We start from the raw sequence: 27,897 nt of genomic DNA, 5'->3' as shown, positions 1-27,897 counted from the left end.
TTTGCTAAACTTTTATCAAACCTAAAAATTTATTATAAGGATATACTACGGTATCTACATTAACTTTTTTCCCTTAATATTAATACCAATAGAAATCTAAGGCCATTTTCTCATATACTTTCATTTTTGCACACAGATTTAAAAAGAAATAGCAACTACATGTACATGTATTACATAACAATCAAACGTTAAAACATGGTATATTCAACATTATTGACTGTGACCATTAAAGGTGATGCTGTTGTTTTCAAATGCTCAATAACAGAAGAAAGTGCAGTCAACATAACGACATAACATTGTATGTAACAAGGTAAATACAATAGAAAATGTAAATATAAGAACATGTTAAGTTTCAGTTTTTGAAAGTATACGAAATGATAAACCTTGAGCCTCTTCACGCCAGCGTATATTTCACAGAGCGTGAGCACGCTGCATTCAATATGTGAAGAAGCTCAAGGTCATCTAATACCTACATTTCCAATGTTTTTACCTTTGATATCTTCACCAAGCTATTTCCTCATGAATGTGGACAATGTGCATACGAAACTTGATAAATACATGCACAGTAAGTCTAATTTAACGGCTGGCAACATTCCGACAGAAATCAAAGTAAATGTGAATATGAAAAATAAATTTCAGTTTTGAAAATACATAAAAATACATTAAAAAACTGAAAGACATTTCTTAAATAAAGCCGATAAATTTTCCCCCCAAACCTCTGAACAAGGCCATGTATTATTCCAGTTAAATCTTGAGATTTACATGTAGGTCTTTACCATATCAATATCATATAATGTGTAATATGAAAAATTATCTTATTTTAAAACATAAATATTCCTATTATTCTGCATGAATACAGAAGATATCAAATTTCCATTTAGAATTGTTACAGGGGAGAGAATGCAACAGACTGGAATGAGCCCCAGGCCCACGAATCTCTAATCAGGTACATGCTCTACCAACTCAACTATATCTGGCACCAGTTACTGAACCTGTTTGACCACCACATATGACCAAAAAAATTAATTACTTAGTTCTCGGGTCAATTTTGTCAAAAAGGGAGCGCATTTTTTAATCAAATGAAAAACAGACAACAGATTTTTTTAAAATTCCAAACTCATGACTTTTAAACAGTTCCATCATAGAGCAAGCATCAGAAAAAACCTCCCATTATGTGCCATGGCAGAATAAGCATTGTGCCTTTTCGTATCTGTACAGATATATAACACTGAAATATTTGTAACTATACATAACACCATCAGCCATTTACAGAATTGAACTGTTTACGCAAACAACAGGATGACCCTGACTTAGTCAAACATTTTTATTGCAGTTGGGGATTCTAAATCTATTTCTCTCATCAGAAGAGCAGATGGTTAATGTGCATTGTTTAAACAGATGCAGGCAGACCTGAGAACCAAGTAATTTTAAATTTTTTAGGCCTAACTATGGATCATAAATTGATTAATTCATCACTTTCATCTGATATTTGGTCCTCTCCATCACTGTGACTCTTTTTCTTAGATAATAATCGCTGTCTGTCATCTCTTTTCAACTGTTTTCTCCTCTTCTTGTTCTTGAATCTTCTTAGTATATCCAAAAATGCAGATTTTCTTCTAACTACCTCTGAAAATAAATTCTGTCAAAAGTGAGAAGTGCTCTAATCATTTAATCTTAGTTACTCTGTAGTGCAAATTGTTTTCCAAATCATAAGGAATAACAAAATTGGACATTGGAGATTTTAAGGGACACACTGATTTAGAGAACTTTGTTAACAATTCCAGGAAGTCCCATAATGCTGTGATTAAACAGATTGCATCAGACAGTGCTAATACATTTTTAACAAGATGTGTTTGTGAAACACAAATGCCCCCGATAATGGCTGATTCCAAAGTGGCCAAGGTCACAAAGACAAATATATATCTTGGTACCAGTAGAAAGATCTTGTCACAAGAAATGCTCATGTGCAATATGAAAGCTACAATATTTAACAATTTCAAATTTTTAAAAGTAGGTCAAATGCCAAGGTCAAAAGGTTTAGTACAAACAGAAAGGTTTTATCACAAGGATTACTCATGCGAAATATCAAAACTCTAGCACTCACAGTTCAAAAGTTATTAGCAAGGTTAAAGTTTTCAAAAAGTAGGTCAAACTCCAAGGTCAAGGTCACAGGGTAAAATGTTGGTACCTACGGAAAGGTCTTGTCACAAGGAATACTCATGTGAAATATCAAAGCTCTATCACTTACTGTTCAAAAGTTATTAGCAAGGTTAAAGTTTCAGACAGAATGACAGACAGGACAAAAAACAATATGCCCCCCATCTTCGATCTCTGGGGCATAAAAATGATTATACCTATTATACAAATATATATTTAGATATGTATTTGTATCTGTTTTCAAAAGAAGACAATGATTTTCTGTTAAAATCTTAACTAAAACTGGCAAGCTGTACTCACCGAAATGGTCAAATCATTTTATGTTTAAAAATAAAATTTTGGAACATCTTCCTTAACGCAACTGAATTTGATTATTTTCTTCCGTAATTCATTTCATAACAGAACAATGCATGCGTCTTAAAACTGTTGAAAGATGAACAGACAGACCAAAAAATCATTGAGATAACACAATACTGTATAGCAGGAAATTAACTCGCAGAGTTAACTTTCGCTATATTTGCTGAAACAAAATTTCTGCGAATTTAACATTCAGTGAATTAATCTTTCATATTGATACAAAATTGGGTTCAGGATATTCAGATTTGTTTTTCCGTGAATTAAACAGACCTTGATTTCTTGCTAAGTGAAAAAAATTGTGATTTTTTTCTGACCGCAATATTAATCTGCTATACAGTAACTCAATACTGATAAGTAAACCAACAGCACAGCAAATATCATGATGTAATAAATGTAAATCAATCCATGGCTGTAGCTATACGCAGTTTTCCCTAAGTCTTACCATTCACAGTAGTGGTGTGCCAATCCTCAATATAATCCACATACTGCAGTTTTGATTGTCTGCTGTCGGTCAGTTTACAACATTTAACAGCCAACAGGAGAAGCAGAATGATGCAAGTCATACTCAGCATTGCCCACTCCGGATCATGGGATCTGTAACATGTGTAAGGAATAGTTATAAGGCTGTTAAAAACTGAATATAAAAACACAAACAAGTCACACTCCAGATCTGCCTAATCCAAGTATTACGTGTAAAATTAATGAAAACATTCCCAAGGAAACTCAAGTTGCCGTGTGACAAAGTGCTCACAGATGGACAGACAGACAGACAATGATTACTAATGGGCATCCACATAATGACAGGGACCTATGATTAAAACTGACAAAAGAAGCAAAAACACAAATGAGAACTCTATACAATTCTATCATATTAAACTATTTTTATACATTTATTTATATAAATACATGTACCATATAATGGGTATTTTCTGTGCCATTTTCCATTTTTTTTTTGCGGATAGGAAAAATCCTAAAAAATTACAATCGCAAAATATATATACAATGATGCCCATATGTACATATAATGCATCTGCAGAAATTGGAAATTTGCTACCATTTATGGATCAAATCGCAAAAATTTCCAACCACAGAAAATGTCCGTTATAAAGTGTGCATTCTTCATTGATCAATAAGATGTAAGGAGATATGTGTTTTCAATACATACAACTTTATCGTTAATTTTCTTTCTATCATTTCCCATTTCGATTCATTGAATCTGGACATATTCCTGAAAGTTCCATTTGCTGCTCTGGATGATCGTATGGTAGAGTTATAAATCACAGCACCAGTGACATCTGAATGATCCCCTTCATGTACTCTCTCCTGAGAAATCTTTATGCCTTCCTCCTTACGTTTTGCCGATCTTTTCACATTTTTGTGTAAAACTACGTTCTTGTCCAAAACTATCACTACATCACAATCATAACTCACTCCCTCACTCTCTGAATACAAGATAAAATACTCCTGAAATAATTCAAACTCCATAACACAACATTTTGCATTTGCCAAATATGCATCTTTGTCACGGAACAATACTCTGAATATTGCACCTTTCCTTGATATCGTGAAACGTTGACGTGATTCATGGGTATCTTGCACAGTGAGAAACCTTCCACAATGCCTCGTAATTTGCTGATATCCAAACTCTGAGCAGTCCAATACTGTGAAGACATTCAGGAACACACTAGGTGAAATCTTACAGTGTCGAATATCTGAATGCAGTTTAATTTGATGAGAATGATCCTGTATTTCATTCAGAGCCTGAAATGATAATACGTATACACATTTAAAATTTCATTTTGGAAAACTTTGTTGTTTATTCAACATTATTTGGTATTTTCTCATGTCATCTTAAAACAGCAAATATTGCCAGATTACACAATTTTCATGTACTGTCCATTTTAATTGACTGTCCATTCTAACTGTCTTGTCCAGTCTAACTATCTGTCCAGTCTAACTGTCTGTCCTGTCTAACTGCCTGTCCTGTCTAACTGTCTGTCCAGTCTACCTGACTGTCCAGTCTAACTGACTGTCCTGTCTGTCTGTCCAGTCTAACTGTCTGTCCTGTCTAACTGACTGTCCTGTCTAACTGTCTGTCCTGTTTAACTGACTGTCCTGTCTAACTGTCTGTCCTGTCTAACTGTCTGTCCAGTCTAACTATCTGTCCAGTCTAACTGACTGTCCATTCTAAATGTCTTGTCCAGTCTAACTATCTGTTCAGTCTAACTGACTGTCCATTCTAACTATCTGTCCTGTCTAACTGACTGTCCTGTCTAACTGACTGTCTAGTCTAACTGACTGTCTAGTCTAACTGACTGTTTAGTCTAACCTAACTGACTATCTAGTCTAACTGTCTGTCTAGTCTAACTGACTGTCTAGTCTAACTGACTGTCTAGTCTAACTGTCTGTCTAGTCTAACTGACTGTCTAGTCTAACTGACTGTCTAGTCTAAATGACTGTCTAGTCTAACTGATTGTCCAGTCTAACTGACTGTCTAGTCTAACTGTCTGTTCAGTCTAACTGTTGTGTTGTGTTGTTGTCTTAACTCCAGTTTGACTGTATAAATCCAGTGACTGTATAGATTATAACCTAACATGATCTCAGCAAGATTCAGCTTGTCTGTGATAATTTGTAAGATATCAGTTAGAGTTACTCAGCATCATGGATAAGCTGAATTTCATCAAGTTAATATGAGATTATCAATATAAACCCAATATGGGACTTTCGAGATACGGATCCACTCTGACTTTTATCGCACATTGAACGTAATTTGTAGGGCATGTCACTTCCGGATTACAATATAACGACTAAGTAAACAAGCATTCTGAGAGTATTGCATGGCAATACATAGTCCCCTACCGATTGCAAAAAATTACTGTACAACATTATTCAAAGTTCATTATGTAGGTTATGGTAGAAGGGAAAATTGGGGAACCAGGATAGGAAATCAACTACTACTCGAGTAGAGACTAGACCAGGAAAAAAAAGAGAAATTTATAGTCTTTAATCAAGTCAATAAACTGTACATGTAGGTGATCATGAAAAATTTAGCTATATTGTTGTATTATTATGCTAGAAGTTTTAATGAGTGTAGTACTCTTTTCTACAGAGAAAAGAAACTTGGATGTAAACTAACAATTCATGCTATTTTTTTTAAAGTCCAAGGTCCATTACCTAATGAAAAATCCATGAACCAAGACGAAATTCGAACTTGATAGGTAACTTGTTATGGCAAAGCAACGTACCAAATATCAAATGAATATTTGCAAGCACAACCAAAAAAGTCTGGAAATCTGATAATTCACACTATTTTTCTAAGTCCAAGGGCCATAACTAAGTAAAAAATCAACAGACCGAGACGAAATTCAAACTTGATCAGTTACTTGTTATGGCAAAGCAGTGTACCAAATATAAAATAAATATCTGCAAGAACAGAGAAAAAGTGCGGAAAACTGGACTGATGGACAGACAGAGCGCAAACCTAATCCCTTTCGACTTCATCGGTAGGGAACTAACAAGCATGGAATACTTCAACTGCTATCAAATTCCTGCATTAAAATGCTATCTTTCAAAGAAAGGAATCACTACAACCATTTATAGGAAAATGCATTTGATTAAATTATGTGAGTTGGCAAGGGAAATAAATCTAGGAAATATCTTAAGGATATTGGTAAAACTCCTGTGACGCTTTGCATCCAAGGTTACACGTCTAAATGCGCCTTCAATCTAATTCATACCCAGGTACTATGCACCAATAGTGACTTGGATCATCATCGTGGGACTTACGCATAGCTCTTTACGGACCATCTGCTAGCGAAACACCAGTTGTATCGATGTAAACTTTGCCCTACAATTGCTTACTACCACGTGACCATGGTGTATGACCGTCAATTCTAATTGGTCGTTCCGGCACATCCCGAAAGTTCCGTATTCAATAAAATTAATAAACATGATCCAATTGACATGTTTAATTTCTCTTTCTGATTCCACTTCATCTAGGATATATCCAACTGATGACTTAGACTGATTTTCTGTGATTTTCCATTGGCTTTTAATTACCTGTAGGTCGTCATCGAAAACCCATTAGTTAATTTTCTACGTAGGTAATTTTCTTTGAACCTGATGTGTCTAGGAAAAGCCTTAAAAACCAAGACTAATTCCTAAAACTGAATAATATATATTTGTCGTGTTGTATATAATCATATCGAGATATTTATAACGTTACTTAGAGTATATTTTGATATAATGATGAATATGTGACAGGTCCCAGTGACGAGACTTGAGCAGGTTGGGAACACTTTCCCTATAGTGAGATATTCTCGCTAAAACGCGATTATCCCTCTTTAGCGAGAAATAAACATTACCATAAACAGGTGTTTTGGCGTCTTTTTTTAAAATAATGGCAAATCCTGTGCAACGCTTAATAAGTGCGACATACACTCAACATGATGCGAATTGTTTCTATGAAATTGACAACATAGTCAAGAAATTTCATATCAAAGTTGCTGCGTAAGAGAGAAGCAGTCAGAAATCCAATACACATCGTGAGTGTTTTTGTTTTGATTAATATATTTGCAGAAGCATCACACATTTTAGCACTTTTCTTCTTTTTACGTGAAACACGAAGAGATGTATTCCACGGGTGTTTTTCTCGGTTGTACGGGATATATTTACTCTCGCTAGAGAGGGATAATTGCGTTTTAGCGAGAATATCTCGCTATAGGGGAAGTGTTCCCAACCTGTTGAGGGGAGTGACTTTCAGTTTCATTCTGCACATTACGAACAGTGAATCAATCTCACCAATACTTACAGCCAAGTTGAACAAACAAAGGAAAAGAAACGATGATACAGTCTTCATTTTTTGTGCCGTATACCTCCATTTTCAAAACTAGTGGCAACTATTGACGCATTTTTGAAATTTCTATAATCATGAAGTTGAACATGTTTACACCGGAAGTTCGTCGTCACAATTGCCACTGGTAAGCTTGTTCCAAAACAAAATTTGCAAAGATCATTTCATTTTTTGGAGAGAGATAATCCATATGAATTAATGATGATGTCATGAAATATTCGTTTGGTTCTACTCTTAAATTTTTTTTCACTTTTTAAAGAATAATCTAAACGCGAGTTAACTATAACGTAGAACCAAAAGTAGAGTATTATTGCGAAATTCCTAGTTCCTATTAGTTATACTATTATACTAGGCCTACTGAACATGATATAAAATCAGCAAAAGCCCAGAAAGGATAAGTCGTTTAGGGGTGGTGTAGTCAAGAAAGGATTAGCCTAGTTGTTTGCAGTAAGCACACTTAAAATTATAAATGCCATGATATAGGCTATATTTCTATTGCGAATATAGATCCATATATTTAAATATTATTTTTTTCCAACTCTTCTTCTGAGTTGGGCGTTTTAAAGTGTGGTTAAAAACAATTCGTTCAGAATATGTCAGTGCAGGACTTAAAATTATTGATGATCCAGTATATGATCTAAAATCAGTATAGATGTATGGATTTTACAAGTCGGAGACATATCTCTGATTTTGGCTTAGTGTTTTGTTAATTTCTGTGGAAATGATGGGTTATATATATCCGGTCTTTCCGGGATAGATTTTGCTCTTCTTTGGTCTTTAAAACAAGATTCGTTTTTTTTTTTTTTTCAGAGAAGACTAAAGATGGGATCAAAACCTAGCACACCTCGTCCCAAGAAAGAAACATTTGACTCAAAAAACCCAGTGAAGCCACAGACTAAGCGTACAAAGGATGTGAAATCGGAAAACACCTTTGCCCCCCATGAAGTTCCAGATGATGTAGACAAGCCAGATTTGAATAGACAAGATTCTGTCTCCAACAGAGATCTCATGATTAGCTACAGTCACCAAGACAAAGAAATCATGGCCAAACTGAGAGGTGAGACTATAGTTACTGTAGATTTCTTATTACAGGGTTCCAACTTCGACTAAATACCTTTGGGGCCAAGTGGGCCCCTAAATAAGAAATCATTTTAGCCCACATGAAATTTTAGTAGGCCATACGTATGAAATTTAATGACATGGGTTTGTTTTTTTTACAAAAAAAAAAAAAGAAACATTAGGTCACACTGCAATTTAATTAAAAAATTTAAATATCAATATTCAAAATCTGTTTCCATTTCTGTTATTGTTATCAAACACCTCTCTCTCTCTCTCTCTCTCTCTCATTTCAACTCTCATTTTGTTAACCCAACAAAAATATCAGAGTTCATGGACTTACAATGCTGTAAAGTTTATAACTCGGGCAAGCTGTCATAACGATTCGACCTTTCATGTCGTGTTTTGTACACACAGCACATGCCATCACCTTTACGCTGTCATCGAGGCATATTCTCCCCTTCTTTCCACTTTGAAAAAAACAGACGCTTTCTTTCCTTTTGAAGTAACCCTTGCATTGTTCAACTTCTTCTGGTTTACGTTTTGGAAGTTGGAAGGCTTGATACCCCAGGAATGTCTCGCAAAATCTCAACTGGAAATTGAACTTAGCTTAGATTAGGACTCGGATCGGTCGGAAAGAAAAATGTTGATCCGACAATTGCGGTCGCCAAGTGGGCGACGAGAACACTGAGCTAAATGCCTTGCACGAATCGGCTGATAACACTGGGCAGTTTGATCGGCGTATTTATGGACGAAATCTAACAACACCCAAACTATCATATCAAAAGAACTGACAATTGTTTTAATTGAACACTACCTTTTCTCACCTAACCATGTCCAAGCCGTTATCCAAGCTGTTTCAACTGTGATACGATAAATTTTGTCCTACATGCATGCTGTCCGTAAATAGAGTTTTAATATCGAAAGCAATCACACGATGCTAAACATGCATATGGTTGAGAAATTATTTTTTCTTTGATCATCAAAATATGAAAAATGAAGAAAATTTTATTGAGTACAATTTCTAAATAAACATCATTTAATTGCTTATCACTGGCTTCGATACAGGGTATTCACCTGTATTGATGTCACTAGATTTATCAAAGCGTGATCAGTCAAGCGTCTCTAATACCCTAACATACCAGGAAATTTACATGGTGACTGCCTGGGGCAGCCAAGGTGTGAATGGCTTATTATTTTGAGAATCACTATTGAATAATTAGGGGTTTATTACGTTTTTGTCGGAATTTTTACAACGTAATACCTAGTCCCGGCATCTTGGGACAACGTAATAACGAGGTCTATTTTATATAGGTTTGTTAAGAAATGGTTTTGTGCTTTGAAATTCCAATGTAATATGCGGACTAACGTAATAAAGGGGGAATGTAATAACGGGGTTCCACTGTACATTAATCTGACCATGTTTGAATTGGGCCGTTAAATTGAATATGAAATTATTTTAAAATTCAAATTTTCTTCTACATGAGTGATATTTTAATCAAAGAAACATGGTGATTATCAATTTTTATTTTTTTTTTAGCTATTTTATTATCAGATAGTCATAAACTTACTAAATTTGTGCGTCCCTACAATTCGGGTGGTTGCATGACGTATGGTAATCATCATTTAGGCAATATATGAACGCAGTGATAAGCATTTATACCCACTGCATGAATATGAAAACATTTTGCGTCTCACCATGCGTAAGAGTTCAACCAAGAGAAATAACTATTGGGCAACTCAGAAATTGCGTATTAGGGTGAGGCCACAAAAGGGGATTAAAGTTTTATGTGGGAATTTATCGGGTAATCTCTACAACAGTAGGCTCATGATTAGTCATATTTATTTGCAAGTATCTTAAGGCAATTTAAATTCAAGTTTGTTCAATTCTGGAGCTCCAGGGGTAGGTGGGGCCACTATAGGAGATCAAAGTTTCTTATAAAGGAAAGTAATTAAAACAAATTCTTTCCAAAAGTAGCAGGGCCATACTAAATCATATCCAAATGCAAGTGTTCCCAAGTTGTGTGGATTCAAATTTTTTTATACCCTTGCGACTATAGTCAGGGGCATATTGTTTTGTCCTGTCTGTCCAAAACTTTAACCTTGCTCATAACTCTTAAATGGTGAGTGATAGGGCTCTCATATGCCATATGTACATTCCTTGAGACAAGACCTTGTTTCTAACCGTGTGACCTTGACCTTTGAGTTTGTCCTACTTTTAAGAAAAGCTTAGGATTTTCATATTTTGTACGTTTATAGGTTTTTTATGGCAAGACCTTTCTTATGATACCATGTTGTTTGACCTTGACCTTGGAATTTGACCTACTTTTAAGAAAACCAATTTTAAGAATATTCCCTGAAATATTTAAATAGACAACATTTTAAAAATCTCTAGAACCACACGCCCAATTTCAACCAAGCTTTGCACATATTATCCTTGGGTGAAGAGGTTTCAAGTTTGTTCAAATAAAGGGCCACGCCCCTTTTCAAAGAGAGATAATAGCGAAATATTTAATAGCGAATAGTGGGCTTTTTCCGTGGGTCTAAAATTTGGTGATTTGCTGGCTAATAATTTTAGTGGAATAAATTCTGGCAGACAAGGAAGAGTTATCTCTCTTGCAATTACTGGAGTTGCAATGGGGTGCATGTTTGGCAAGTGAAATTTTGGCGGAAAGCTATCTAACTGCTTAAATAAGCCAAATTTATCACCCTGTGGAAAAAACCCGCTATATCATGTATACATTGACATCTTTTAAAAATCTTCTTCTCCAGAACCTCTGTTTCAACCAAACTTGGCAAAAAGCATTCTTGGGCGAAGGGGATTCAAATTTGTTCAAATGAAGGGCTTTATAAGGTTATTGCCTTGCTAGGTTAGCACATCAACTGCTGAACTGTAGATCGTGGGTTCAAATCCGGCAGGGGTTTTAAAAAATTTTCATATTACTTTCTACTAAAAATGCTTTTTTTGACTAAATAAAGTAAATTTAAAAGTTTTCAATATCGAAATATTGTTGTACATTTTTCATCCACATCAAATTTCTCTGGTGTAGTCTCCTTAACACAATTGTGACATTAGTGATATCTACTCACATCCTTGATCGTGATGTCACATTGATCTGCAAATGGATAAGTCATAAACACTTAGTCTGTTACCAAAATGTAAATAAATGTGTGCTTCTAGAGCATTAAACAAGCAAAGAATTTTAAAGATATGTAATAAAAAGTTTATTGATTAAATATTGGGAAATATGCCTGCCTTGGTTATTGTGAGGAGGCGACCTCACAAACTCTATCCACTTATATAACTGTCTATCTGTCTCTCTGTGTCTCTCTCTTTCTCTCTCTCATTGTAGTGTATATTTCAGAGAGCCTAGAAAATAATGGGACTAGTGTATGGTGTATATTTCATTTCAGAGAGCCTGGAGAAGAATGGGATTAGTGTATGGGTGGATGTTGTTGGGCTGACTGCAGGAGTGGATTTTCTCAGTAAAATTGGTGAAGCCATTCTGGATGCTAAAGTAAATACAGGAAGGTTATATTTTTTAAGATTTAGTTAAAAATTCTTAATGTTTTCCATAACAGACTGAAATGTACTGTAGTTTTTAATCCCTTTATTATGCAGTACTTTAACTGTAATACTTGCTGTGTATTTATTGTTCTATAGTTAGGAACTGTAGATTAATTATACCCCCCACAACAAAGTTGTGTGTGTGTGTGTGTGGGGGTGGGGGGGGTGGGGTTGTATACTGGAATCAGGTTGTCTGTCCGTCCATCTGTAGACGCAATGGTTTTCGGGCTTTAAAGCATTATTCTTTCCACCTACAACTACCATATCATATATATGGACTACCCATGGGACGAAGATGTTCCCAATCAAAATTGAGGTCAAAGGTCAAACGCACTGGACATCGAAGTAGCTATATGGTTTCCGGGCTCTAAAGCGTTTTCCTTTCCGCCTACAGTCACCATATCATAGATATGGACTACCCATGGCACGAAGATGTTCCCTATACTGGATTCCTAAACTACTAATAAAAAAATACATAGCTGGATGTAGTAAGTGCTCTACCTAGCCTCTATCTTTGCTCCTCTTGGGGGAAAATTGTTGACATTTCAGTCAAATTGGGAAAAATCAATTTTATCGTAAATAAGTTTTAAATTCATTATCAAACATTATATTATCTTTATTTTACACATCTAATTTTCTTTCACTTTCTAAAATTTTAAACTATTCTATCCAAATTATTCCCATAACTCTTTGTTAAGTCTTATGTATATAATTCACATCGAATGTTTATTTTTTCCTTTCATAATTCTATTATTGGGAAAAAAGCAAGCTAAATTGGGGGAAAATTAGCAATTTTTAGGAGGGGAAAGGGCTGAAATTCGGACCGAAAATGGGCTTAAAAAATCACTGATAGTAATAGTCGAACCCAATCTAAAGATGACTAATCAGAATTATAGGAATAGTCGAACCCAATTTGAAGATGACCAGTCAGGTATTGTTTCGTAAGTTCTACATTGTTAAACCGATTTTCAACATTTCAAATCATTGAGTCATATGATAAACAAAACCTCACGTCTCTAATGACTTACGACTAGGTCTTGCAGTCTAACTGTTTACAAAGATGGCAGACCAGGTATTGTTTCGTAGGCTCTTTTAGCCAGTTTCAACGTTTTAGATTATTCTATCAGATGATAAAACAATTAACATTTTCTCAGTCAATATTGATGCTTTAGCTATACCCTAAAAGTGCAATATTATACTTCTCAAGTAGCTAAAGCATTGTATTGACTTCAGAAATGTCAATAATTGTATTGTGCTTACAATACTTTTAGTTTACTTGTTGATTGAGTTTCATTAAAATTAATCTGCAATGATTTGTTTTCATGTTAATATTACCTATTAAACAAAGAATTATTTTAACACCCTGTACATGCATTTTTTTCTTACCAATATTGCTACAATCTGCAATATGATTAAAACCAGCTCCCCTTCTCCTATCGTCGACGATAGGAGAAGGGGGGCTGATTTTAATCAGACTGCTACAATCTGTTACATGTATCTGTGGAGCATTTGATGGTATTCATCAGAAATCCTTTTCACAATCTTTAGTTTTAGAAGTTGTGATATACATCAAGATGTCTCTCTCTTTTTAGTTGTTTGTATCTTTGCTGAGCACATCCACAGTGAAATCAAAGTACTGTCAGGATGAAGTGGCCCTGGCATACATTTCACAGAAAGCTATATTTCCTGTGGCAATACAATCCCAAGAGGAAATTTATGCCATTATGGACACTGGAATGTAAGTTAGTCATGAAACAAACTTCAATATACTTCGTACACTTATACCATAAACCAAATTAAACAAGATTTACCTTCCACCATCAATTTCTTTTTTTCTGTTTTTTGGGGGTAATGTTTCTTTAATTCAAATTTTCATTGAATTGTAAGTTGAACAAACAGCAATTTTAGTGGGTTTTCACTGTCAAAGTAGTTCAAAGTACATGGTTTTTTTTACAGTATATATTTATTGGAAAATTTTCAATTTAAGCAGTTCTTGTTCTGAAGAATAAACACACTCAGTTTATGTATGCATTCTAATTTCTGAACGTGTCTTTTGATTGAAAAAGGAAATTACAGCTAGCCAGCTTGGAGTGGACTTTCCTAAATCCAGATAACTTTGATGAGGGCTTCAATGATTTGTTGTCAAAACTCAAAGCAGAACTGGAATTTCAAGCAAAGGAAGGTATAAACATTCTAAAAACTACAATTTTGCCTTGCTTCAGGTTTTGAGAAGGGGAGAGGTATGGGGCTTGGATAAAGTGGGCAAATTATTATGATTTGAATTAGGGGTGATTAATATTGGTACAGTAAAACTTTTGTAGTAAAGTGCTAGAGATGAACAATTTAGATTCTTTATAAACATAATTCGTTATATCCAGTAAGTTCATAATATGATTTAAAACTATGGTGAAAGTCACTTCTCTGTAAGCATGAATTCATTATGAGCATGGTCACTGTAACTGTGTTTTACTATAAGTGTGAATTCATTATGAGCATGTTCACTGTAACAGTGTTTTACTGTAAGTGTGAATTCATTATGAACAATTGTTCACTGTAACCATGTTTTACTGTAAGTGTGAATTCATTATGAGCATGGTCACTGTAACAGTGTTTTACTGTAAGTGTGAATTCATTATGAGCATGCTCTGTAAGATTGATTGATTGATTGAATATTGTTTAAAGTCCCTCTCGAGAATTTTTCACTCATATGGAGACATCACCATTGCCAGTGTTCATTATGAGCATACTCACTGTAACAGTGTTTTACTGTATATTATGATCTATAAATTGTAGCTGAACTTGGTAACCAAGTAAAGGAGCGATTAAAACACAGACAGCGAAATTTTCAAAGACAGAAATCAGATTTGCTGGATCCTCACTTGTCTGAGCACCCTGATGTGTACTGGGATAAATTCTACAAAAACAGAGAGAGTGTAGAGTTCAATCAGTAAGTTTTTAGCATTAGCTGAAAGCTCAAGTGAGCTATTCTGATCACCCGTTGTCTGTCATCTGCCTGTCCATCTGTCTGGAAACTTTTCACATTTTCATCTTCTTCTCCAGAACCACTGGGCCAATTTTAATCAAACTTGGTACACATCATCCGTTGGTGAAGGTGATTCAAGTTTGTTCAAATAAAGGGTCATGCCCCCTTCTAAGGGGAGATAATCTGAAAATGCAAAAATAGGGCAGGGTCATTTAAAAATCTTCTCAAGAATCACTAGGCCAGAAAAGTTCAAATTTATATGAAAGCTTCCTGAGATAGTGCAGATTCAAATTTGTTCAAATCATGTCCCCCAGGGATTGGGTGGGGCCACAATGGCTGAACAATGCTAAGGTGACTCAAGTGAGCGATGTGACCCATGGGCCTCTTGTTTTAATTTATTTTAATTGATTTTCATGACAGCTATATCTGTTTGACAGTGTCAACCAGTATCCATAAAGGCTAACCGTTAACAAGGGCTCCACAAAACAGAGCAATCCTCACAAAGTGGTGTATTTCCATAGATAGGCTTTCCATTGACTATGACATTTTGTCTTTTAATATTTATATGCAACAAATAACCATGAAAATAAGTACTAGATACTCTCAAAGTCTTGTAATCAAGAAATTTTAGTATTCCCATCCCATTGACTATATGAACTCCACATACCACCTTGATAACCCATAGAAATTTAGCAGATATCTTGTACACAAGAAGTTTCAGAATTTCCCTTCTAGTCAAGATGATCTTTTCATTTGACATTGAAAATGATTAAGAACCAATACCTCTACAAAGTTTCAGTTCAGAAAGCTTGATACTAACAAAATAAGACTCGAAAAGTCAGCAAAAACTCCGACCATTATAATTTTATAAATCTACATGGCACTATTCCTGCAAGTTTGATAACAATTAATTTTAAACTTAGAATGAAGTTAGTATGATATATATGTAGGGTTGCTGTCTGGCACATAAATCTGGTTTCCTGTATAAATTACTGTAAATAGCAAGAATTATCATATGTATTGTCTTTATTGTTTTGGGATTATTTTTTTTTTCAGGTTTGCTGAAGATTTTCAGAAATACTATAAAGATGATTTAAATAAAATGTATCCATTAGATGATCAAACATGGCTTATCAACAACTTAATAGAAGAAGTTATCATGTCTATTGAAAGTGAAAGCAAACACATCACCAAGAAGAGTCTTGAAGGTAAGCAGGGACTTCCTCCATTCAACTATAGGAACTATTGCAAAACCCTTTTTTCCTTCTGCGAGTATCTATTTTTGTGAAATGTTGTGATCTTCCTTCAACTGAAGAAATGAATTATTTGAAATATTCTTTTTATTATCCATATAGATATCAATTACCAAAATTTGAAATAATTAGAATTAGAGAAAATGGGTGTATTTTTCTATTTTTGATATATCTACACACAAACCAAGTTAAACAGTATTCTGCCTAGAGGTACTGACAGATTAATTTAGCTAAAGGTACTGACAGATTAATTTAGCGTTCTTTTGTAGCGGTAGTCTGTTGTTGCATTAAACAGTATTCTGCCTAGAGGTACTGACAGATTAATTTAGCGTTCTTTTGTAGCGGTAGTCTGTTGTTGCATTTTTAAATGGAGTTTTAAAAAAATGATCAAATACATAACTGCAGATGACACATGTTTTCTATTGACAATCCAATATTCTAGTTTTATATAATTTCACTGGAAATGGATACTTTAATATGAAATCTGAACCCCATTGTCATCTTCAGTATTTACATTGTCATCCTCAGTATTTACATTGTCATCTTCAGTATTTACATTGTCATCCTCAGTATTTACATTGTCATCCTCAGTATTTACATTGTCATCTTCAGTATTTACATTGTCATCCTCAGTATTTACATTATCATCTTCAGTATTTACATTGTCATCCTCAGTATTTACATTGTCATCTTCAGTATTTACATTGTCATCTTCAGTATTTACATTGTCATCCTCAGTATTTACATTGTCATCCTCAGTATTTACACTGTCATCTTCAGTATTTACATTGTCATCATTTACATTGTCATCTTCAGTATTTACATTGTCATCTTCAGTATTTACATTGTCATCCTCAGTATTTACATTGTCATCTTCAGTATTTACATTGTCATCCTCAGTATTTACATTGTCATCTTCAGTATTTACATTGTCATCCTCAGTATTTACATTGTCATCTTCAGTATTTACATTGTCATCTTCAGTATTTACATTGTCATCCTCAGTATTTACATTGTCATCTTCAGTATTTACATTGTCATCCTCAGTATTTACATTGTCATCCTCAGTATTTACATTGTCATCCTCAGTATTTACATTGTCATCTTCAGTATTTACATTGTCATCTTCAGTATTTACATTATCATCCTCAGTATTTACACTGTCATCTTCAGTATTTACATTGTCATCTTCAGTATTCAGTATTTACATTGTCATCCTCAGTATTTACATTGTCATCTTCAGTATTTACATTATCATCCTCAGTATTTACACTGTCATCTTCAGTATTTACATTATCATCTTCAGTATTTACATTGTCATCCTCAGTATTTACATTATCATCCTCAGTATTTACACTGTCATCTTCAGTATTTACATTGTCATCTTCAGTATTTACATTGTCATCCTCAGTATTTACATTGTCATCTTCAGTATTTACATTGTCATCCTCAATATTTACATTGTCATCTTCAGTATTTACATTATCATCCTCAGTATTTACACTGTCATCTTCAGTATTTACATTGTCATCTTCAGTATTCAGTATTTACATTGTCATCTTCAGTATTCAGTATTTACATTGTCATCTTCAGTATTTACATTGTCATCTTCAGTATTCAGTATTTACATTGTCATCTTCAGTATTTACATTGTCATCCTCAGTATTTACATTGTCATCCTCAGTATTTACATTGTCATCTTCACATTGTCATCCTCAGTATTTACATTGTCATCTTCAGTATTTACATTGTCATCTTCAGTATTTACATTGTCATCCTCAGTATTTACATTGTCATCCTCAGTATTTACATTGTCATCCTCAGTATTTACATTGTCATCCTCAGTATTTACATTGTCATCTTCAGTATTTACATTGTCATCTTCAGTATTTACATTGTCATCCTCAGTATTTACATTGTCATCTTCAGTATTTACATTGTCATCTTCAGTATTTACACTGTCATCTTCAGTATTTACACTGTCATCCTCAGTATTTACATTGTCATCATTTACATTGTCATCTTCAGTATTTACACTGTCATCCTCAGTATTTACATTGTCATCCTCAGTATTTACATTGTCATCTTCAGTATTTACATTGTCATCCTCAGTATTTACATTGTCATCTTCAGTATTTACACTGTCATCCTCAGTATTTACATTGTCATCTTCAGTATTTACACTGTCATCCTCAGTATTTACATTGTCATCATTTACATTGTCATCTTCAGTATTTACATTGTCATCTTCAGTATTTACATTGTCATCCTCAGTATTTACATTGTCATCTTCAGTATTTACATTGTCATCTTCAGTATTTACACTGTCATCCTCAGTATTTACATTGTCATCTTCAGTATTTACATTTGTAACAGTATTCCTGTCAGGCAATTGGATCTCCAGTTTTGTTGTTAGAAATTGTAACATAGTTTGTTTTAAAATATTTCCTTTAGATAAATGAGGTTTTTTTCACATTCTTTGTTTGACTTGCAGACTTCTGCACTGTGATTTCCTTTAGATAAATGAAGTTGTTTTTTTCACATTCTATGTTTGACTTGCAGACTTCTGCACTGTGATTTCCTTTAGATAAATGAAGTTGTTTTTTTCACATTCTATGTTTGACTTGCAGACTTCTGCACTGTGATTTCCTTTAGATCAATGAGGTTGTTTTTTTCACATTCTATGTTTGACTTGCAGACTTCTGCACTGTGATTTCCTTTAGATAAATGAGTTGGTTTTTTTTCACATTCTATGTTTGACTTGCAGACTTCTGCACTGTGATTTCCTTTAGATAAATGAGTTGGGTTTTTTTCACATTCTATGTTTGACTTGCAGACTTCTGCACTGTGATTTCCTTTAGATAAATGAGGTTGGTTTTTTTTCACATTCTATGTTTGACTTGCAGACTTCTGCACTGTGATTTCCTTTAGATAAATGAGGTTGTTTTTTCACATTCTATGTTTGACTTGCAGACTTCTGCACTGTGATTTCCTTTAGATAAATGAGGTTGTTTTTTTCACATTCTATGTTTGACTTGCAGACTTCTGCACTGTGATTTCCTTTAGATAAATGAGGTTGTTTTTTTCACATTCTATGTTTGACTTGCAGACTTCTGCACTGTGATTTCCTTTAGATAAATGAGGTGGGTTTTTTCACATTCTATGTTTGACTTGCAGACTTCTGCACTGTGATTTCCTTTAGATAAATGAGTTGGGTTTTTTTCACATTCTATGTTTGACTTGCAGACTTCTACACTGTGATTTCCTTTAGATAAATGAGGTTGTTTTTTTCACATTCTATGTTTGACTTGCAGACTTCTGCACTGTGATTTCCTTTAGATAAATGAGGTTGTTTTTTTCACATTCTATGTTTGACTTGCAGACTTCTGCACTGTGATTTCCTTTAGATAAATGAGGTTGTTTTTTTCACATTCTATGATTGACTTGCAGACTTCTGCACTGTGATTTCCTTTAGATAAATGAGGTTGGTTTTTTTCACATTCTATGTTTGACTTGCAGACTTCTGCACTGTGATTTCCTTTAGATAAATGAGGTGGGTTTTTTTCACATTCTATGTTTGACTTGCAGACTTCTGCACTGTGATTTCCTTTAGATAAATGAGGTTGTTTTTTTCACATTCTATGTTTGACTTGCAGACTTCTGCACTGTGATTTCCTTTAGATAAATGAGTTGGGTTTTTTTCACATTCTATGTTTGACTTGCAGACTTCTGCACTGTGATTTCCTTTAGATAAATGAGTTGGGTTTTTTTCACATTCTATGTTTGACTTGCAGACTTCTGCACTGTGATTTCCTTTAGATAAATGAGGTTGTTTTTTTCACATTCTATGTTTGACTTGCAGACTTCTGCACTGTGATTTCCTTTAGATAAATGAGGTTGTTTTTTTCACATTCTATGTTTGACTTGCAGACTTCTGCACTGTGATTTCCTTTAGATAAATGAGGTGGGTTTTTTTCACATTCTATGTTTGACTTGCAGACTTCTGCACTGTGATTTCCTTTAGATAAATGAGGTTGTTTTTTTTCACATTCTATGTTTGACTTGCAGACTTCTGCACTGTGATTTCCTTTAGATAAATGAGGTTGTTTTTTTCACATTCTATGTTTGACTTGCAGACTTCTGCACTGTGATTTCCTTTAGATCAATGAGGTTGTTTTTTTCACATTCTATGTTTGACTTGCAGACTTCTGCACTGTGATTTCCTTTAGATAAATGAGGTTGTTTTTTTCACATTCTATGTTTGACTTGCAGACTTCTGCACTGTGATTTCCTTTAGATAAATGAGGTTGTTTTTTTCACATTCTATGTTTGACTTGCAGACTTCTGCACTGTGATTTCCTTTAGATAAATGAGGTTGTTTTTTTCACATTCTATGTTTGACCTGCAGACTTCTGCACTGTGATTTCCTTTAGATAAATGAGGTTGTTTTTTTCACATTCTATGTTTGACCTGCAGACTTCTGCACTGTGATTTCCTTTAGATAAATGAGGTGGGTTTTTTTCACATTCTATGTTTGACTTGCAGACTTCTGCACTGTGATTTCCTTTAGATAAATGAGGTTGTTTTTTTCACATTCTATGTTTGACTTGCAGACTTCTGCACTGTGGATGGAGAGTTACAAGTCCTGTGGCAGAGAGTGACATCTTACGCACAAGACATGTATGCCATGAAAGATGTGTTTGCCATGGAATCCACGGTCAGAGTGGATGCTATAGAAAATCTTGGTAATATCTCATTCATTTTTATATGCCTGTCTTTAAACAGGACGTATTATGCTACAGCGATGTCTGTACGTCCGTCCATCCATGCATATTGTCAGTGGAATCATTCATTTTGTATGGAGTCGACAATCTTCCTCTTTCTGTGAGACATAATCATGCAAACTAAGTTTCGTAGAGATCTCTAACTCCTTTTAAAATATTTACATATCAAATGTTTGTGCATTCAATATATTTACCAGTTCATTTCCTCATGAATGCAGTGTAGTTGTGAACAATGCTTGTATGAATCTTGAGAAATGTAGTATGTCTATTCTGATAGCTGGGAAGTCTGACAGAAATGAAAGTAAAATGTAAATATAAGAAATAAATTTCATTTTTGAAAATACATGAGAGTATGCACTACAATGCTTCATGTCGGCATCCTTGACATGAAGTGCTATAAATACGCTTCATGAAGTATAGTGGTGTGAAATGTCGCAGTTTCAAAAATGAAAATTTCTTAAATATCTATTAAAGTACAGAAATGGAGAAGTTTATTATAAAAAAAACCCACAATAAAACAATGATTCCTAAAGACCAAAAAATGTGCTTACTCAGGTGACTCTTAAGGCCCATGGGCCTCCTGTGTACTGTAAGTATATTTTTTTCTGTGTGTTGTATAAAATTGACAGAATGATGATAACAGAATTTTACAGGTGTATCTGCGGTTTTGTACCTTTGTTCTGAACATAAAATCTATTTGGACTGTTAATTCTTTGAAAAAAAAGGTATGTCTGCAGTATGCAAAACTATAGTACTGGCAAAATATTATTTTTTAAAAAAACACAAATTTTCTTTTAATTCAAGGTAAATACCAAAGTGTCTCCGTGATAGAGTCTCTGAGAGACTTACTCAGAAATGAAAACGCAAACACAAGAGCAGTGGCAGCTGTGTCTCTGGCCAAAACTGGAAATCAGGACAAGTCCACCATCAATGTCCTTCTCAAGTGTCTGAATGACAAAGACAGACTAGTCCGGGAGGCTGGATGTTTGGCACTTGGACATATGAAAGCTAAAAGGGCTGTGCCAAGACTGCTCCATTTGTGGTAAATGAAAATGCATTTGAAATATATACAGAGATGGTATAAATATAGGACAACAAATTTTCACACTTGCCAGCCTTTTAGTTTAATTAATGTACTGGGTATATTCTGAATAAATTCTTAGAACGGAGTATAGTCAACCTCAAAATGCATTCATATAACTGGTCATAACATAATGGGGTTTTTCCTCAAACTACTATTTACTAAATACATTTTTAGCTCACCTGAGCTGAAAGCTCAAATGACTTTCTGATCGCCTGTTGTCTGTTCGTCTGTCTGTAAACTTTTTACATTTTTGACTTCTTTTCCAGAACCACTGGGCTAATTTCAACCAAACTTAGCAAAAAGCATGGGTGAAGCGCTTTCAAGTTTGTTCAAATGAAGGGCCATGCTCCCTTCAAAGGGGAGATAATCACAAAAATAGGGCGGGATCATTTAAAAATCATCTCTGGAACCACTGGGCCCGAAAAGTTAATATTTACATGAAAGCTTCTTGACATAGTGCAGATTAAAGTTTGTTACAATCATGGCCCCCAGGAGTAGGATGGAGCCACAATGAGTATTCAAAATTTTACACACCAATGTATAGAAAAAATCCTTTAAAATCTTCAAGAACCATTGGACCAAAGAAGTTTACATTTGCATGAAAGCTTCCTGAAATAGTGCAGATTAAGTTTGTAAAAATCATGACCCCCGGGGGGGTAGGATGGGGCCACAATAGGGGATCAAAGTTTTACATGCAAATATATAGGTAAAAATCTTCTTCTCAAGAACCACTGGGCCAGGAAAATAGAAATTTACATGAAAGCTTTCTGACATTGTGCAGGTTCAAATTTGTTAAAATCATGGCCTCTGGGGGTAGAATGGGGCTGCAATAGGGGATCAAAGTTTCCCATACAAATATATGGGGAAAATCTTTATAAATTTTCTTCTCAAGGACCACTGGGCCATAAAAGTTTACATGAAAGCTTCAAGAAATAGTGCAGATTCAAGTTTGTAAAAATCATGGCACCCCGGAGGTAAGTTGGGGCCACAATAGGGATCAAAGTTTTAGATGCAAATATGTAGGGAAAATCTTTAAATATGGGCCAAGGTGACTCAGGTGAGCAATGTGGCCCATGGGCTTTTTGTTTAAAAATTTCAGGAGGAATGATTTCATATCTCATGTGAGAGAAGCAGCCCAGGCAGCGCTCATTCAGATCGGTGGTGACCAGGTAGATAAAGCCATGCACATCACCAAGGTCCTGGCGGAGGAGATACGACTCCTCACTGAAGAAAATTAATCTCTCTACATAACGGTGCACAATATACTCCCTACGTGGAGGGAAAGAACATATGCTCAAGCTAGTGCCAAGGACCCTTTATTTCTACATATCACAGTTACTAAGTTATGCGTTGTGTTGGCTATTGTTATCCAGAAATGGGCATTCCAGTGGTGTCAGTAATTTTTATTTGATTTCTTGTTTGTAGTGATACATATTGAGGTGTGGTTATTGGGGATATGGTAGTCACCAGCATTATAGGAAAAGAAAATGACGGGTATAAGCACTTCATGCAAATTTTCCTACAGTTCTGTTGTCTGTCATGACTACCAGTAATGACAATAAAAGCACATTTCATTGTTTATATTTACATCTAAATGAACTGACTGGGGAAACATTTTTTAGGTCTAATATATATGCATTTATTGCCTTGTGTTTTTTAAGTGAGGACATTAAACGGAACAGCAAAGACAGGTGGTCACATGATTTTTAATAAGTGAAAAACTTTGAAGTTTAGGATGTTATTTTGAATTTGAAATGCACTGAAAATAGCAATACAAAAATTTTATTATTTTATGTTTTTTTTAATGTATTTTTTGCTTAAAACAACAAACAAACAATTCAGATCAAGGAAAATTGACACTGTTTTGGAAGTTGCCTGCTCTGATAGGGTGTGGAAGAAAACTTATTGAATGTAAATATTAACAAATAATGGTTTGGGTACGTAGATACAGTACTTTATTCTACTGATTTTTTTATAGAATCTATGCACTTAGTAGCACATATTAAGAGTTTTTAGAAAATTGACATTTCATAAAATTCATTTACATTCAATATCAAAGTCTTTGTTGCTTTACAATGATGTTCCAATGAAATGATGCCATAAAAAATATGTATTATACAATTATTTTGACGTTATCTCAGGATCAATGCTTTTAAAAATGTATTTCATACCAGTGTACTATGAGTTAGGTGCAACGTTCAAGGTAAAATATCAAACATCAGGAAGATGTATACCTCTACTTTTAAGAATCCATTTTTGAAAATTTTACCCAGAAGGTCCCTTTTTGCTTGACGCAACAGAAATGTATGTCAAATTTCATCAATGCAAGTGTATAATCAAGTAATACTCAATGATCTTGTAGTTATACATTTACATACGTGTATTTTGAATTATTCCGTCCCTTAATTTATATATATTTATATTGGAGATTCGAAGCCACATAGTTTTTGGTCTGTCTATCTGCAAAAATTTTAACGTTGGCCATAACATTTGAATGGATGGTGATAGGGATTTCATGTGTGAATTCCTTGTGACAAGACCCCTTTATTTTTGGTACCAAAAGTATTTGACCATGACCTTGACATTGGAGTTTGATCTAGTTTTGCAAAATTTTAACCTAGGCCACAACTTTTGAATGGTTAGGGAGAGCTTTTATATTTTACATGTGTATTCCTTGTGGAAAAAACTTTTCTTATGGTACCAGAATTACTTTGTTGCCGTGCGGGGACATCAGTGTTTGCAAACACATCTTGTTTATAACTATTATCATGTATTTGTATGTTGTTGCATGTTGTAACTTGCACTAGGATAATAAAAGCACTTGTCTCTGTGACACTATTGAAATTATTAGTTACGTAAATAAATGTCTGTTGATGAAAAAGTGATACCTTCTATGGGGATACAATTGTGTGAACGAACTTGCAAGAATGTATTTTTTGTGGTTTCCTAGCATTTTTGTAGTTTAATTTGAAAGTGTATACATATATAAGTGTTGAGTTATAATGCATTTGAGCTCTCTCAATGCTTTGCTGAATGGCAAACTGATTGATATGATTGGGGGGGGGGGGGGGTGTAGTGCATTTCAGATGATGAATTAATCTTTTCCCCCCTTTGAAATTAATCTTTGATGCTTATAGTTGTTAAGGCAGCTCACTACATCAAGACTAAAACATTTCATGACACGACGTTGACCAATGCAGCCATTCCATGTTATGTAGGCCAGCCTCGTGGTCACTTTAGATGGACTAAATTTTGTGAAATATAGTAAACAAACTTATGCGATTGGTTACATTCTACAAGACGAATATTTGTATTTTATATAACTTTTTGATCCATTGATTTAAACTACTATCTGATAACTGGGAGAATTTGTATGAATGTTTTTCTTTTTATTAATTTACATTTCTAAATCTGTTGAATGCAATGTGTTATAGTTCGCATACTGGAAATGATATAGATTTACATGATTAAAAATAAATGTATGTGGCCAAAATTTTTTAAATTTTACTCGCATTTACTACCGACTTTGTACTCTCCTACATCACAAAAAGATGGTTTCATTGTCACACATTGAGAATGTCGTGATTGTCCTTGTAATGAAGATTAATCATGTGGATCATCACCACCGTCAAATTTACATTTTATTTCTAACCATCACGTCTTTCTGACTTTAATTGTGCATTATTTTGGGGTTGGTTTTTTTATTATTATTATTTTTTTATATTTTGTATAATGTAAACTATTTATTGTTACATGTTAAACTTTTCAGATGATATCCCGGTACATATCACTGATCCAGACTTTAGCACTTGAACACTTTGTTGACAGCTAGCTAGTTTTGATATGTTATTGTGACAATGTTAAGTTTGTGCTTTACCTTTTATATCAATATTTTCCTCTATGTTTTGTGTGAAACTCCAAAGTGTTAATTTCCCCACAACTTACAACTGTATATAAATTTCTCAGTTCATGCAAAGTGAAAGGTCAGTGGATGGGAAATATGGAAATTAACATTGATTTCAATTTCTGTTTGGCAGTATTTTTGAAATGTGTCGATTTTATGTTTTCATTTCAAATATAAATATTAGGAATCACTGTCTAGTTTTTTGTGTATTTGGGGTTGACCAACAACAATGAAAAACGTGATAATTTATCAAATTATCACCTTTCCTAACCAGATGGCATGACAATGTGATTCCTATGTTCCCCCCTCCCCCCTGAAACTTCATTTGCATGGCATATAATGACATACCCTGGTATTTAATTTAAATGAGCTATTTGCTTCATAAAATCATGTCTGGCTTACATGTATATCAGAATATTTAGATGAATTTTTGAAGGGGATTGTCATAGCTTAAGCTGGACTATATGCATACAAGTGTCCATTATATCTCAAGTTGTATGTTTAATATTGTTTCACATGCAGATGATTATTGTTTAATTCAAGATTGCCTTCATGCAAAGTTTTTTTTTATTAATTTATGTGTAATTGTTGAATTTAGATTGTTAATGTAAGGTTTGTGGGATTTAAATGTCACATCACCATAGCTGTAGCTACTTGTAAAGCATTACTTTTATATACATTTATCTGCTAGTGAAGTCACTTTAATGGGAACAAAATTTCATTATTTCACATTACTATACTTCACTTGTTACTTTGGTACTTTATTTGAATTCTGAATACCCCATGAAATAATCTGTGCTATTTACTAGTATTTACTATTGAGTTGATGATGTTGAAGTATTTTTCATAATAAATCTTATTGTAATAATTTTGAATTGTGTTATTCTTCAGTTGTTGAGTTGTATTGAGTAATTAGGAACACAGGTGTAAGCTGCAAGTGCCTTATTTTAGAGGTGTGATTTCACCTTATCCAATGCTTGTGCAAGCTTTGTACCATTTGAGTTTTTCAATGTGTGTGAATCATGACCATGGGATAGGATAATTTTGAGAGGGTTACTATGAGAAATAGTTGTATTCTTGTTCAGTCTATCACTTTGTAATGGTTATACAAGAAAAAACATGTGGTTTACACAGAAGTTGCTTATCATGACCAAAGTGGTTCATCATGATACAGATTAAATAGTATTTGTTATACCCCCCGAACGAAGTTCAGGGGGGGTATATAGGAATCACTGTCTGTCCGTCTGTCTGTCTGTGCATATTCGTGTCCAGGACATAAGTTCTTTGACTTAGGCATACCATATTTGGCACACAGGTGGATCACCATGAGACGATGTGTCGAGTACCTTCATGACCTCTATATGACCTTGACCTCAAGGTCAAAATTAAAGGTTTTTTACAATGGATTCATGTCCAGGCCATAACTTCTTTGTTCTTTGACATAGGCATACCATATTTGACACATGAGTGTATCACCATGAGACGATGTGTCATGTACCTTCATGACCTCTATATGACCTTGACCTCAAGGTCAAAATTAAAGGTTTTTACAATGGATTCGTGTCAGGGCCATGACTTCTTTGTTCTTTGACATAGGCATATCATATTTGACACATGAGTGTATCATCATGAGACGATGTGTCAGGTACCTTCATGACCTCTATATGACCTTGAACTTTGACCTCAAGGTCAAAATTTATTATAGGGTTTTGACATAGTCATACCATAAGACATGGGTGTATCACCATGAGACTATGTTTCGTGTACATTCATGACCTCTTTATGACCTTGACCTTTGATCTCAAGGTCAAAATTATAGGTTTATGCCATGGATTTGTGTTCGGACTATATCTTCCATTTCCTTCTACAAAGGCATACCATATTTTTACACTCAGGAAA

The 27,897-nt window shown here is 34.3% G+C and overlaps 2 protein-coding genes across 2 annotated transcripts; one reads left to right on the top strand and one right to left on the bottom strand.

Moving 5' to 3' along the window:
• On the bottom strand, nucleotides 1-7,720 carry LOC125659622 (uncharacterized). The gene is made up of 4 exons (XM_056146081.1): nucleotides 7,325-7,720; nucleotides 3,680-4,275; nucleotides 2,957-3,108; nucleotides 1-1,626 (listed from the first exon to the last, which is right to left on the bottom strand). The coding sequence occupies exons 1-4, from the start codon at nucleotides 7,370-7,372 to the stop codon at nucleotides 1,454-1,456; spliced, it is 969 nt and encodes a 322-aa protein (XP_056002056.1). The 5' UTR covers nucleotides 7,373-7,720; the 3' UTR covers nucleotides 1-1,453.
• LOC125659614 (uncharacterized) lies at nucleotides 7,650-26,866 on the top strand. Its single transcript, XM_048891349.2, has 10 exons — nucleotides 7,650-7,813; nucleotides 8,177-8,423; nucleotides 11,837-11,940; nucleotides 13,583-13,728; nucleotides 14,057-14,172; nucleotides 14,784-14,937; nucleotides 16,030-16,181; nucleotides 20,840-20,971; nucleotides 21,815-22,052; nucleotides 23,194-26,866. The coding sequence occupies exons 2-10, from the start codon at nucleotides 8,189-8,191 to the stop codon at nucleotides 23,330-23,332; spliced, it is 1,416 nt and encodes a 471-aa protein (XP_048747306.1). The 5' UTR covers nucleotides 7,650-7,813; nucleotides 8,177-8,188; the 3' UTR covers nucleotides 23,333-26,866.
• The last annotated feature ends 1,031 nt before the right edge of the window (nucleotides 26,867-27,897 follow it).

The sequence above is a fragment of the Ostrea edulis genome, chromosome 1, assembly GCF_947568905.1.
Source record: "Ostrea edulis chromosome 1, xbOstEdul1.1, whole genome shotgun sequence".
Taxonomy (NCBI): Eukaryota; Metazoa; Mollusca; class Bivalvia; order Ostreida; family Ostreidae; genus Ostrea; species Ostrea edulis.
Note: the sequence above shows the minus strand (reverse complement) of the source record. Positions and strands in the feature narration are given on the sequence as shown.